At 30.2% G+C, this 15,479-nt stretch overlaps 1 protein-coding gene across 1 annotated transcript in view; it reads right to left on the bottom strand.

Moving 5' to 3' along the window:
• LOC108726369 (LON peptidase N-terminal domain and RING finger protein 3) overlaps positions 1-15,479 on the bottom strand; it is a 43,115-nt gene that overhangs the window by 5,362 nt on the left and 22,274 nt on the right. Inside the window, exons 2-3 of the mRNA XM_018453873.1 lie at positions 2,884-3,002; positions 2,312-2,434 (exon numbers count right to left, since the gene is read on the bottom strand). Of these exons, the coding sequence (XP_018309375.1) occupies positions 2,312-2,434; positions 2,884-3,002 (242 nt within the window). The remainder of the gene's footprint in view (positions 1-2,311; positions 2,435-2,883; positions 3,003-15,479) is intronic.

Below are 15,479 nucleotides of genomic sequence, written 5' to 3'. Positions count from 1 at the left end.
ATCAGAGCAACATTTGAGAAATCGTATCGTAGCTGCAGCGAACAGAATATCGCAAGAACAGTGCCTGGCTGCTACAAGAGCCGTGTTTGACAGATGCAATGCTTGTATTGCTGCAAGAGGTGCACATTTCGAACAAAATCTTCATTAAAAAGTTTATAAATAAAATAATTAAAATAATAAATTAAATATATTTTTTTCTTTTTTCGTGATTTCCTGCGAAACAAAGCAAAAAGGAGCATATGTCTATAGGACTTTTTTTCTTAGTTTTTTACTCCTCTACACGCTCCCGAAGTTTTGCCATTTAATTTGGAAACACCCTGTATACAAAACAAGTATATAAAAATATTAATATGCGTTAAAATAATTTTAAAATATCTTTTTTGCTAAAAAGAAATTTAGCAAGAGGCGAAATTCTTTCTGAATTGGTATTACAAGATATTATCATTATTATGAGTAGAGTTCATTATTATGAGTAAAGAATCATTATTTTAACCCATTAAGGACCGCTGGTCGATTTTTCGATAAGAAAAATAGATCAATTTTGGGATGCGAAATTTTTGGCAAGTATTAGGTTCCGTAAGGGCATAGTAGCTTGCCATTAAAAAGATTTTAAATTTTGAGAAAAAAAATTTGTCTTGGTCCTTATAATGGGTTAACACAAAGAATCAATATTAAAAATTAATAAACTATCATATAAAAATTTCAAATGAAACTTTCGCTAATAACAAATTCCACTTTCTTCGATAGCATGTATTTCTTCCTTGACGTGTCTTATATGAGATGCTTCTAATTGCAAGATTGACGGATAATTCAACTGGTCGCTAAATCGGCGCGATTAACGCATGAAATAACACAGTTGAGTAATCCCAGACATTTTCGGACGATGAAAGTAAAAGTGCGCCTTCCATAATGCGGACCTAACCGACAGATTCAGCGGGAAAGAATGATTCCCTGTGGTCTTACATAAGTGGCGGTGCAGCTTGCATCAATGATTCTGCCATCGGGCGCTCGCTTATGTAATCGCCGTACATTCAACACGCTCCGCTTTTTAAATTATTTAGCATCAAAATTTGACGTGACCAGTATTGAATTCTTTAATATTCATCGATTGTTACTATACGTAATTGCGTTTCGGGCTTCGCTGCAGATATTATATGACGCAACATTGCGAAACTTAACGTCGATCGAGCAGCTTCAATATAAAATATTCATTGAAGTACGACATCTCATGCTTTATAGCTTGAATATAAGCCACACAATTGGTATTTCCGATTGTGATCGTTTTAATATTTAAAAATTTCAAGGTAACTTAAGATATTCAAATCTTTACGTAAGAAAATCTCCGCAGTTTGCATAACAGAGCTGAATGCAACAAGATGCCACGTTGCATGCATCTCAAGATGAGAAATTGACAGATGAACAAATATAAAAGTTTTTTTCTTAAAAGATGTGAATAAGAAATTTTACTTAAAAGATTCGACGTAGAAGAAAAGGATTTTGCATTATGTACGAGAAGGTAGGGAACGCAGCGGCGAGCGCGGGAGCCGTGCGTCACACGGCAGATCGATATATCGACGCCGTCGTGAGCCGCGTGAAACAACACGTGGAAACGGCACATTTATTCGCGAGAGTAGCGTAGTATCCGTTTCGCTCACAAATATGGTTATCATTGCCCCTGGCGTACGGGTCACTCACCTGACGACCATCGTACCGAGTCATTAAGGCTGCGTGGCCGGCAGTAGTCGTGCCGGAAACGCCGTGGCGCGCATTTCTTTTGTGTTAGTGATGCTCTCCGGATAGAGATGGATGCATTTGGTTCCCCGCGGCGCATTCCGCCAATTGCACGATAGCGATTGCTCCGCAAGGAATGTGGATACTCTTACTTATAATCTACGTTATGGACTACGGTTTGTCTTATTTTTTCGTTGAAGAACTTGTTCTACGATTTACAGGAATATTACGAAAACTAGATGAATTTGTACAACTCGAAATGAGTATAATCGGAAATTTTCCGGTAATAAAAAATTATCGAGTCGATGTAAATCTCACACCCTCGATTCACTTATAGACTTAATGATTTTTTAATACCGGAAAAACTTCAACTATTTGCGCGCAATTCTATTTATTGGAGAATAATCGACGCTGTAGATAATTAATTAATTTTAAACTTTATAAAGTTATGCAAACTAATGTCATAACTCGTGTTCTACAATTGGAAGAAATATATTTCATTAACTTTCAATAATATTTGATAATAGAATATCTTTTATAGCTTTGACAATAAAAAGCAACGGAAAATAGGAAAACGTACTTTGGTTAATTCATGGCGTACAGCTTGTGGATTTTTATCAATGGCCACGCTAATGCAGAGAGCATAGAGCGCTTCTTCGTGTCGCCCAAGCGCTGACAAAGCTATTCCTCTTCTATAATGCCCCTAAAGATACAAAACAAAAAAATATTACATTAATATTAAAATATTACAAAAAATATTACAAAATACTATATTTTATATTGAAAATATAAATTTATATTTTATAAGAAAAATATAAATTTTAATTTTAAGTAAAATTTAATGTGCTATAACAATAATAATTTTTATGTAACAAGATAATAAAATTTGTATTACTATATGCAATATGTTAATAATATTAGCGTATACTGTAACGTATTTTATATATACATAATTGATAAATTAAGGTTAAGATAAAGATAATAAATATTTGAATGTTATATTTTATTTTAATTAGAACATTTTGCCAAATTTATTAGATAAAAACTGTTAAATAGAAATGTCTGCATTTCGATTTAAAGAGTATAGACGCATCTTGCTGCTTGACACATATATCGAGTATATGTATAAGCTTTGGTCCTGTATTTCCTCACCTTGCCCCAGTCTGGTCGCAATCTAACTGCATGATCAGCGTCCGTGAGAGCGGCTAAAGGTCTATTCAACAGGAGCAAGACGTGAGCCCTGTTGCTAAGGTGGAGTGGGCTGTTCGGTGCTAAAACATGAGAAAACAAGTTCGTAAAATATCTACTGAATGGTGGACGAATTCTAGTTTGAAAAGCTTTAAGATTCTGTGAATCAAGAATCAGAATAAATTTTTTTCTACTTAAAGTATTTTAAAAGCAGAGCAGATACGCGATCGATGCCGGCTATTTCATGACTAATGACTGGTATTATGATTCACGCATTCCATTTGGAACAAGAGATGTAAAGCAGATATTTTACAAATAAACTAATAATTGCATATACTTAATAGCGCACAATGACTTATTCCGATATCTTTTATTTATATTACATATTTATGATGCAATATTACATATATGACATTTAAACGCATCAAACGAGTATTCGAAAGAGCATTGAGTCATTGATGCGTACCTTGGTGTATATTTTGCATAAGAATGCACTTATATTGTCGTGCATAAAATACTGAATAGTCTAAGAGGTTTTTTTTTTACAGTTAGCAGTCTGGACTTGTTTAATTTCGCGGAAATTTGTCTCGTAAAAGAGCGCCGTTTATTTGCGGCAAAGCACATTTTATAGAAGCGGACGATGTCATCGGCCGATGCAGGCGGCGGTGATGGCGGCGGCGACGGCGGCACGTCCTGGCATTGTGAGCAATGTCATTGCCTTCATGGCTAGAGTCCCTTACTTGGACGAAGAAAAATTCCAACACACACGTCAGTTCGCGAATATTAAAAAAGCTTATCAAGATTTTTTATGCTCCATAATAAAATAAATTTTTAAAAATGCGTTTTATGCTCAAATAAACTATCACGTAATTTCAGATTTTTACATTTTCATAATATTAATTATCTAAATAACATTTTAATTATTTTAAATTAATATAAAATGTAAATTATATTTGCGAAATATTTTAGAATCATCTTAAAAGTATTTTATGATGAAGTAAAAGAAAAACAATTTATTTTATAGAATTCTACCCAATAAATAGTGCAGTTATTAAAACGATTACTGTACAATCTGTAACGCGATGGCGATTTGTACAATCGCTTTATTTGATCTATGCGTGAACATTTTCAAAATAAATGAGAAGCAGAATATGTATTAAATATTTATTAGAGTTGTAATGATATGCTTATAGCGAATTCGATTGGACGCATTCAGTGCGCACTAGTGTACATTAAAGCCGCCGTACACAAAATAACGTAAAGATATGTTTATAAATAATAAACATAGAAATCGATTAAATATCATGAAATACTTAATACATTTTATTGTACTATCTATTAAGTAAAATACGTATTTCATAATTCGGAATATTTGCATTTCATTTTTTATACTCAAATGAAATCAGTGTACAACGGTTTTAATATGCATCAGTGCGCACTAGTGCTTCCAATCGAATTCACCATTAGATTTAAATTATGCTAAATTTACAACGTTAGAAGAACCTCTAATATATTGAACAAATACAAAGAGCGATCCCTGTATATAAGCCGGTTTATGTAACTTATCTTTGAATATTGCGAAGCTTGAATTTAAAGACCCGACATGAAGAAACCTAATTACTACGCGAATATTGTTGTATAAGCCTCTTATTCTTAAATTTGAAAAATCTTGTTATTGTTACATGTGTAATTCTTTTAAATTAGTAACATGTTGCAATTTATTTTGCTAGTAGGTATATTATTATTAAAAATTAGCATATAACTTTTTATAGTTAAACTTATATTAAATATAATTTCCGTTTCAGGAAAATGAAGTATTTTATAATTTAATTATTACATTTAATTATAAATTAATATTACATATACAGTGATGAGAGAAAGTTCCGTAACGATCAAATATCTTGGAAAATAATGTTATGGAAGAAAATGTTCAATACAAAAATTTTAGTATATCAAGTGATCTATTATATGGTTATATTGAAATGACTTTCATGTGACCTTGAAGGACACCGTGAAGGTCAACTTTGAAATCTTAAATGGAAACTCTTATTTTCTATTACATATTCTTAAAGCTGGTGTTAAGACGTTTCCGAAACACTGATTACAAACTCTTTTTGCTTGAGATCTTCCTGAGTTACGAACCTTCAAAGTTTAAGTATCGCGCGTTATCTAAGGTGTACCGCGTAGAGGTGGCACGGTCGGATATCCAAATAGGAGTTTCCATTTAAGATCTCAAAGTTGACCTTCACGATGTCCTTCAAGTCCCACATGAAAGTCATTTCAATATAACATATAATAGACCATTTGATATACTAAAGCTTTTGTATTGAACATTTTCTTCCATAATCATTATTTTCCAAGATATTTGACCGTTACGGAACTTTCTCCCATCACTGTATATATATATTTTTTTTTAAATAAAATAGAAACAATAAATTTTGTAGAATATTAAATTTTCGTCATAATTCTTAATTGAAAAAATTAATGTCGTGATCGTATAAAATGATACTAATTTCGGGATTTATACAAAATTACTTCAATTTATACTTCTGGAGTTATTATTATTGATAGTGATATGTCATATATACAATTATTGAGAAATCAAATCATATTTCCGATTGCATCAATTATATAAATATTTATGCATGTAAAGGAAACGTAATTTCCAGCGTCAATGTTAAGTTATAAGAAATACAACGGGATATCGCTGAACAAGTTCATTCATTAACGTGATCAATGTACTCTTTGAATACATTGTAAAAAATGCTCTTCCTGTCTGTTCGATCGAATGCCAAGGTCCGCCTCGAATGATCGATCGTTTGCTCACCGCAGGCAATCGACCCGATCGTTAGAACGCGTGCTTCTTAACGATCTCTCATTATTTAGACTAATCTAAATCATTACCGCATAAATTCTAACCTATCGTATGACAAGCATTTATTAAATAAGTTGACTTGCTCTTCCAAAATATCGTCAGGTTAAAACTTGTGTAGCCTTTAACTTAAGTATTTGAATTTTTGATATTTTCAAAAACACAAAGAAACCAAACTTGTGCAGACATCGTTATACGTGTATCTTTTATTCTATATCTTAAGAAATTAATGAAATTTTAAAGTATTATCGAATTACAATTTACTTAAATTTATTTTAATAAAAGTATAGATCCCTTTTTAAATAAAATTCTAAAATAGTTAGTTGACAATAATAATTACGTAATCATTTTTATTTCAGATTACAATTTAGACTAACTTATCAAAACACAATTTTTCAGCGTATCTTAAATCGCAATGAAAATTCGAAAGTATCTATACTATTTAGATCTATACTATTTAGAACTAGCTTTTTAAATTTGGTATTTACTACAAAAATCGAAATTAATAAAATTTGCAATTTTAAAACCAAGGCTGTTAAATTATTATTCTAAATTTAAAAGATTAAACACAGTTTTGTCGTATTTATGAGATTCTTAAATTGTACGAAGATGCACTGACGCACACAGAAAGGTTCGATGCCGCGTGTTCAACCAGGCGCGACAGACGGCTGCTGACCTTCGTTGGAAAGAAGACGAGCGGATTGGAACGAAGGAAAAAGAGAGAAGAGAGAGAGAGAGAGAGAAGAGTGGGATTGTCAGTGCCGAGTTCGAGAACCGAGTTAACGGAGCGTCATACGGAGAATATACTCTTCTAAAGCGCTCACGTGAAAATCGGAGCAATAGCTGTTGCTGCACATGCTGTCGAGCTTGTGTATTCTCGGCATCTCTGAGAATTGGAATCATGACAGATAGCGTCTCAAAAGATTAAGAATGTACGGATTGTTTAGTCTTCATGGATTGTGAGTGTGATAAATTAGTGAATTTCTTATTAAAGGAACTTCTCTTTCAGTATGTGAAAATTTGACAGGAACTCATGAGTCTCTCTCTCTCTCTCACTCACTCTCTCGCTCTCCTTTTCTCTCTCTTTCTTCGTGATTATTCCACTTTTACAGGTACATGTTATTAAAGTGCGCGATTTAATTCTTCTTTAAAGTAAAATGCATGTAAAATAAGCCAAATATATTAAATGTGTTGAAAAAATGAGTACTAATTTAATTAACAAAAATAAAAATAATAAATAAAGGGCGAAGTAAGAGTCAATACATAAAAATTATAGTCCGAAAATTGGTAAAACATGAAAGATTGAGTCAGTCTGAATATAAAATGTAAGATAACATTTAATTAAATAAATTGAGAAACACATAACATTTAATTAAATAAATTGAGAAACACATTACAAGTTTCGGCTACGCGATTGAGCCCTCTTCAGATACAATTTTACAAGAATTTGATATACAAAAAGTTCACGCAAAAAACGCATATTAAATACTAATCGGATGTATCAATCTACGCCGTTCACATGCCATTCGTGGTCAGTGTCTCTTCGGAATCTGATTACAATATAAAGTTTTATTACAAAAACTAAACGTATAAATTCTGACAAATAATATCTTACCAAAAGCCATGTGTAAAATTAACAAATTAATTAACAAATATGAATTTGTTGGCCTACATACTTTATATTTTGTATAAAAGTGATGAAACTGAATAAAATTCTCCTAAATTTCTATAATTCATATCTTTATAAGTGTGTAACCATATACATACAATTATTTTGTAATTTATAAAAACAGTTATTTATATTGTGATAAAGAATTCTGTTTTTCATCTTTACATAATTCAAAAAAATAGTAATTCTTTATTTTCAAGATACTGTGTTGATATATTCTCTACTCTTTCAGATAATACATTCGCTTAAAAAATCAATTATTTTTAGTATATTAAATCCCCGTACGATGTGTGGCAGTCTAATTTACGAATGTGGAGATATTGCGACGGTCTTCCTCTGAGTTGCATGCAGAGCGCAATGTAACTGCATCCGGCCGGCCGCTGGCCAACCACGAAGGGAGAAGCGAAAGGCGGGAAGGGAAAGAATACGGCATAAACGGTCGCATCGCGAACGCGTCGCGCGGACTGAGCCGGTGCCGCGCCGGTGCAGCTGCAAACTACTCCGCTGCAACGGTCGACGCATCGTCGTTGCAGCGGAGTAGACGTCACCCATGCCGACGCGGCACGGCGCAAACAGCCGCGCGTTACGTAAAGGTCGGTCACCCGGCTCGGCGGCGCGTGCTCTATCGTGCCGCCGCCGGCACCGCCACCGCGCGTGGTCGCCACCGCCGCGACCGTTGTTGCTGGCATCGCATCGCTGATGCTGCCTGCCACGTGCAATTATTGTCTTCGTTTACGGGGACGGAAAGGTTCTCTCGATTTAGCAGAATGTCACAAAATAACTATGGCAATAATGAAATTTAAGTGACTCGTGAATTATTATCATTGTTTTGGAAATGAGAGGATTCTCGATTAAATGAAAGAATATAAAATAATTATAGCTGTTAAAATAATAATGAGATTTTAATCATTACTTGTACTATGGAAATATTTTTATTTATAAAAATAGGAAAATTAATCTTTATATCCTTTGTTTTATAATAATTACTACAATTACTGTACAATATTTTTTTTTACAATTATAGTAATAAAATTTATTTGCATAAAATAATTCTTAATATGGCTCAATCAGAATAAATTAATAAATAAAAGAAGGGCTACGAGTCAATTATAATGTAAAATATTTAATAATCGTACAAACGTTTCGACACCGATCGGGTCGTTTTCAATGTGAATAAAACAATATTACATAAATCTCTGAGTATTTGATAAAATTAAACGTCGATAATTTCAATATTTCCTATTAACGTGCGGTCCATATTCAAATTAGCATCACTTAATGTAAAAATGATCTCATCTCACTTATTATCTACAATCTTAATAAAAAACCTACATTACTTTACATTAGATTAAGTTATCAAGTGTATAAATTATATATTGTAGTAATTTAGTGCCAATTATAAGTTATATACATATGTATACTTTGATTTGTCGTGGTGATGTGCATCAGACACAGAGAGAGAAAAACGTAAAATTGACTAATTATTACGTATTATATATATATAATAAAAATAAGCCATGATACATTGGAGAAGTATTCTCGACGATGTCAGGCGACGTTATGATGAAAAGGAAAACGAGGAAATAAAGAATTGGAAGGGGGAGGCCGAGGACTGTTAGGAAGGGGAATAATGTTTAGATATGATTCTGGCAGAGAATCTGTATCATTTTGTTTGTTTATCCCATGCTTTTGTCTTTTGATGTGAACCATCTCCGATATTAATCTCTTATTATAAGAAGCTTCTCTGTCTAAAATTTCAACATTGCCCCAGTCGAAATTATGATTCTGGTCAATACGGTGATTTGTAATCACCGTTGGAGATTTTGACTTCTTATTAATATCGGAGACATGTTCGTGTAATCTTGTCTTTAACTGTCTTTTGGTCTAACCTACGCAACTAACTTCGCAATCATCACAAGAGAGCTTATAAACAACATTTTGATTGCATAAGGGATCCAATTGATCTTTGCCCTTTCTAATAAAATTTTTTAATGAATTTGGTATCGAGAAAGCCAACTTACAATGAAACCTATTGGCAATTGGAGCAAACTTTTGTGGAACTTTATTCTTTTTTGTATTGAAGAAAAAATAAAATCTAGTGGATAACTATTATTTAAAAAAATATTTATTACCTTAATTAAATTGTTTTGATGGAAACGAGGATGACACAACCGTATAATTTTGTTGACAAACCTGTATATTACACCTCTCTTGTGACAAAGCGGATGGTGTGAATTAAAATTTAGAAATCTGCCAGAAAACGTCGCCTTACGATACAAATAAAAAACTAGAACTTGATCTTCCACAATTAACATAGTATCTAAGAAACTTAGTTTTCCATCTATGCCAACCTCCATAGTGAATTGCAATCTACTATGTAATATTTTTATTTGCATAAAACAAATTATCATCTTTCTGCATGGAATAAAAAAATTGTTACATTTTTTTTTATTAATACGTCATAGAACTAGATATTTTTATTGTATTATAATATATATAATTATATTTCAGCATATATCTGCTTTATAAAATTATCATAAAATTACTTGTAAAAATATAAATATTTAAAGTATATGAGAAAACTGTTGATATAATACAAAATTTATAGAATATATTTATATTTATATATATACTTGGATAGAACTTTATTCATGTATTTTGCATTGATTTACGATAAAGAATACAATAATATCGTTTTAATATTATAACTTCAAGAAAAAGAATTTTGATATACAATATATATTTTTTATACATATCAATAGTTCAATTATTGTATCATGCAAAAGAGAAAAGAAGATATTTTATTATGTATTTAGATTTAAATTGCACGGTGTGCAAAATAGGGCAATATATTGCGTTATAAAAGTTATTATAACATTCTAAAAAAGTCTTTGTGGAAATAACAAAATATTTGTAAAACAATGGTAAAAAATTCCATTATTTTTACATAAAAATAAAATCTTCAAAATGTATGCATTAAAAATTGTGTTTCGTGTGAGTTATTAAATTAACTGCATATACGCGTCAATGTGCTTTATTTGAGCCATTCAGCAGACACTAATGATGATCCGCCAGCCAGCAAGATGCATAATGTATCAACGTGTGTAACATCTCGTTGGTTATCTGTGTGCCGCAGGGGTCATATATACTTATACATATAGCTTGTCTTTCTATTCTGGCAACGATCAATAATGCTCCACGTGTCGTACGTAGTGGAGTGAACGTCGTAATTCCGCCACGCGTCATTTGCCAAATTATTAGCAGGTATTTCTCTTGAACGTGTCTCTTTACATCATTTGTGTTAATCGATCTTACCAGTAAAACAATATGTGATAGTTCATATTCAGCCTTTTGTAACTAAAATATAAACATTATATTTAAATAAGTTTTTTTTTTAGAGATGCACGGAGCAAAAGTGCAACAGAATTTAATAAATTTACAAAGAAGACTTGAAAGATATAGTATATACAGGGTGTTTATAAAAACCATTCAGCATTTATATATGTAATATAAGTTTAAGCAATTTGTATAATAATTTATATAATATTAATATTTTATAATGTAAATTTTGGTATTGCAGAGATCGCAATGTCGTATTGATTTAATAATATCTTAATCTTCTATATTTAAAATAAATTTACTTTATAATTTTTTGATTAATTTTTAACTGTATATTTGATTGTAATTATTTCACTCGACTCACACACGCAGAAAGGTGTCATTATTTCTAACAAATTCTTTCCATTAAATCATTTCCATCATTACTCCAATTTTTTATAAAAAAGAAGGAAATTCCTATTAACGATTTTCCTTATAAACGATTTTATTTGCGCGATTTATTAATACCAGGAATTTAAGAAATTTGCGACCGCGTTAATTTCGAAAATATTAATCGCGTGAAATTCTTTTGAATGCTGTTGAAGTCATGATTTTATTAATTTGACCGCATTTCACACTCAAGACGTCACAAGACAAAAATAGAGAAATAACAATTTTAAACGATTTTACGGAAATTTAGTTTCCTAAAATAACTTGAACATTCGATCCAGTGAGCAGTTCCAGTTGAGTTACATAAGAACAAAATGATTTCGCGACGAGTTGTTTTCCAACCTACAATTTATATTAATATATAACGTATCGGAGGGGGGAGAATAAAACTTTATTCGAATTTTGGAAATAAATTAATTAAATGAGTAAGATAATTTCAAGTAATATAGTTTGTTGCATAGTTGTTAACGCCATAACTAAATATTTAAATTTATTATTAATAATATAGTTTTTATAGTATTATTTTATTTTAACTATTGTACGAGGAAGGTGTTACGTTAGATTTGTTTGTTTTTAGTAAAAACTGTTTATAAAATATCAAACTTCCTTAAAATCTTCTTAGTTATCAATATTTGCATACAAACTAGAATCTAATAAGTAATAATATACTAATCGTATGAATTATACTTGTTTAATACATCTAATCATATGAACTATACTTGTTTAATATATCTTGTTTAGTCCATCTTTAAAGTTTTCCAAAAAATGAATTTCAATATTTAAAATCATTAAAATCATTAAAATTTTATACTATTAATTTTGAAATGAAATTTTGATCTAATGATTTATTGTAGAGGAATAAAAGTGTGTCCTTTTTTGCTCTTAAGTTTTCGTACTTTTTCTGCAAGCAGTTAAAAAATGACAATTTTGAAATATCGTTTGTAGCAAATGAGCAATATACATATTACGATATGCATCTACATATACGTATATATATATATATATATATATACACGTGTGCGTGTGTGTGTGTGTGTGTGTGTATGTGTGTAGTAGTAGTAGTAGTAGTAGTAGCAAGTTAGTAACTATATAAATGAATCGAAGTGGAAAATAGATAACTAAGCAAAATACGTGTAGGAAATTACGATGACTACGACCGCGCAATTCCTCGAACGAGAGCACGGAAATCATTGTTTATCGCCGACTGACACGTCTCTCCGACGTGCCGTGCTCATTGTAAACGGTAATATTATGTAACGGCGGTTACATATATCTATAATAGACGTCGGCGACGTATATAATGGACGATAACTAAAGACGTTATAACTAGACTCGTCCTCGTCAGACGCCTACTATTTCCCTCGATAAATTCGATATCTGTTTCGTAGTGAGTAGCGATTGAAATATACTGTCGTTAAGTAGCTTCATATTAAAATGAATAGAAATATAATATAAAATATGAGCCATGATATGTATGATGTTTTAACATTTATATAGCATGATATAATTTCCAAAAATGGTATATAATTATTAATTTTAAAAAAGAAGTAATAAAATCTAGCAAAAGTTTGAAGCAAGAATGGAACATAATAGTCTGACAAGTAATAAATATTTATTATAAAGATTATTTTTTTGTAACAATGTATATTTTATAATTAATGTTATAAAATATATTTACGTTATGTAATATACTTTGTATTAGCTATAATGTTACTTATAAGTTCTAATTTTTTACTTATTTAACTAACATTCCCCTATCAGTTATGTTATATAATATTTAATAATAACTTGATTAATAGTAATTTGGTATTAATATCTAAAATTTTTTTCATATTCTTAAATTATTCACTTTATTTATATATATTACTTTATACATATTTTTATGTATTTCTATAAATAATATATTTAACATATATATTATATATATATTTCTAGAAATATTAATTTTTATAAATATATTTATAAAAACAGAGATGTTTCCTTTAATGACATTTTACTTATTTACGTTTCAATTTTATTTTTTTTATATTATACATTAATTTTTTTAACAGATATTTCGTAACTGCTTTGCAAAATTTATTATATTGTCATGACCCACTTTTGCATCACGCGAGAATTTTTGTTCCACTTGCTAGGTGCAATTACTATCGGGAATTATCTCTGGAAAGTGTCTCGACTTTCTCTTAGCTACAGAAAGCGCCTCTCGCTCTTCGACATGCAATAGTAATGGTAACCTTCATCCGTGGTTTTGCGCATAGCCAAGGTGCTTTTTCATGGTCAAGTACCACAGCCGGTGATACTTCCGCTCGATCGAGTTTCCCGACTGTCTTCGACCTACTCTCTCTCAGAAAGACCTTCTTGATATATTTTTACTGTATCTATATTTTAAGAATTTTATAATATTATATGTATATCTATTTATCAAAAAGTTGCACAAGAACAAAAATAGTTATTTCTTCTACATTTTTTAAGCGTTGAAGTCTCGTTTACTTAATTGTTCTAGCGTCTCAATTTTGAAAAACGTGTGGTTAAATTTCGGCGCGTAGTGAATATGACTACAAATATGGCAAGTACATATATAGTATAATATACAATTTGAATTATTTAAAAAAAAGAAGCAATTAAAGATTTAGTTTCGACCGGCAATAGACTTTTAATATATACTCGTATTATTAGTGAGTTCTGCACGTCGATCCTATGAGATTTAAATTTGTGTGGTTAAAGTTGCAAAAAAGGCTGTTTTAATGTATTTGACATATTATTATTACATACAATATATAACATGTTGAAAAATTTGTATTATACGATCAAAATTTAATTACTTTGAAGTTGCAATTTACATATGCCATTTTAAGAATCTATCAAGTATTATATTAATTATATATTATTCAAACTTGATGATAAATTCAAAATGATATAAAAATATTCGAATTTTTAATTCATTGGGTTTTTTTCATACGGTTTATATGTTAAATTTATATTTAAATTTGAATAGTACAATTAAAAAGTATTTAGTAGATCTTTAATGGTCTATATAATTAAGATGTGACTTTAACGCAATATCTTACATTAATCATAAATACTTTGTTAATCATAACTGACGCAACAAATTTTTTTAAAGACTAAAAGTTCTAATAACTTAATTTAAATTTTAATACTTAATTGCAATACAAATTTTCATACATATCACATATTACATACATAATTATGTGTCATAATAAATTAAAATAGACCCTTTCTGTAATTTTAATTGTAAATTTCTCAAAATTATGATGTAAGAGAGCAGTGCACTGTAGTGGTAAACGGGATTGTATTCGGCGTCCAAAAAACTATTGGAAACGATTACCTTTGTGCTAAAAAGTAAATCATTTTTTGGAATTTAACAGATGTAAATATATAAATATCTATAGTGACACATTGTATTTAGATAAGATTCCGATAGTGTGAACGATGCAGATTAGAGAGTACTCATTGTTGTTTAATAATTGTGATACGCAAGAAATTCGTGAATATTTAAGTAGTGATAACATTTTGAGGAGATGCAATATAATAATGATGAGTACATCAATGTATCTACATATTATTATGTTGATAGAAATCAAAGCATAGGCGGGGACATGTTCGATGTACAATATTATGAATTTATAATGCAATTACGTAGTTAAAATTCAAAGCGAATTTATTTAGCGATACTAGAGCTCTTCATAAAATTTATCAAATAAATTTCTTAAAAACAGTGCTGATAATGTTTAAGTCGCTCTCTTATCGCGCTTAGATTATGTAAAACTATAAAATTACTTTACTCTGTTGCGTATTTGGAAGAAAGCGTGTTCTTTTTGTAAATTGATTTTAACATTTTATATAATTCATTTTTAAAAATTGTTTCGTTTTTTTTTTATCATTTTAGTAAAAGAAAGAAGAGAGAGAGAGAGCAAATATGTAATTATTGTGTGTAAATATATAATTATTTTATTTTTAATTAATATACTTAATATATGTATTGATTCTTAAAGAGTAATAGAGGAGAAAGTGATATTATGGCACTCCAGTTACATTTTATACAATAACTTTGTTAATAATCAATATTTAAGTTTAAAATTTGACAATTACATTTGTTAAAATGTTGTTGAATCGATTCTGGACTCAAAGTTACGAAATATTTCCTACTTAGGATACTATTAATAAAAATGTGGCGACATTGCATAATGACTCGAAGAAAAAAATAAGTGGTAATGTGACCTTCCATAAAAA

This window comes from Mycetomoellerius zeteki, unplaced genomic scaffold, assembly GCF_001594055.1.
Source record: "Mycetomoellerius zeteki isolate Tzet28-1 unplaced genomic scaffold, Tzet1.0 scaffold415, whole genome shotgun sequence".
NCBI classification, from domain to species: domain Eukaryota; kingdom Metazoa; phylum Arthropoda; class Insecta; order Hymenoptera; family Formicidae; genus Mycetomoellerius; species Mycetomoellerius zeteki.
This window is presented reverse-complemented; position numbering and strand designations above follow the sequence as displayed.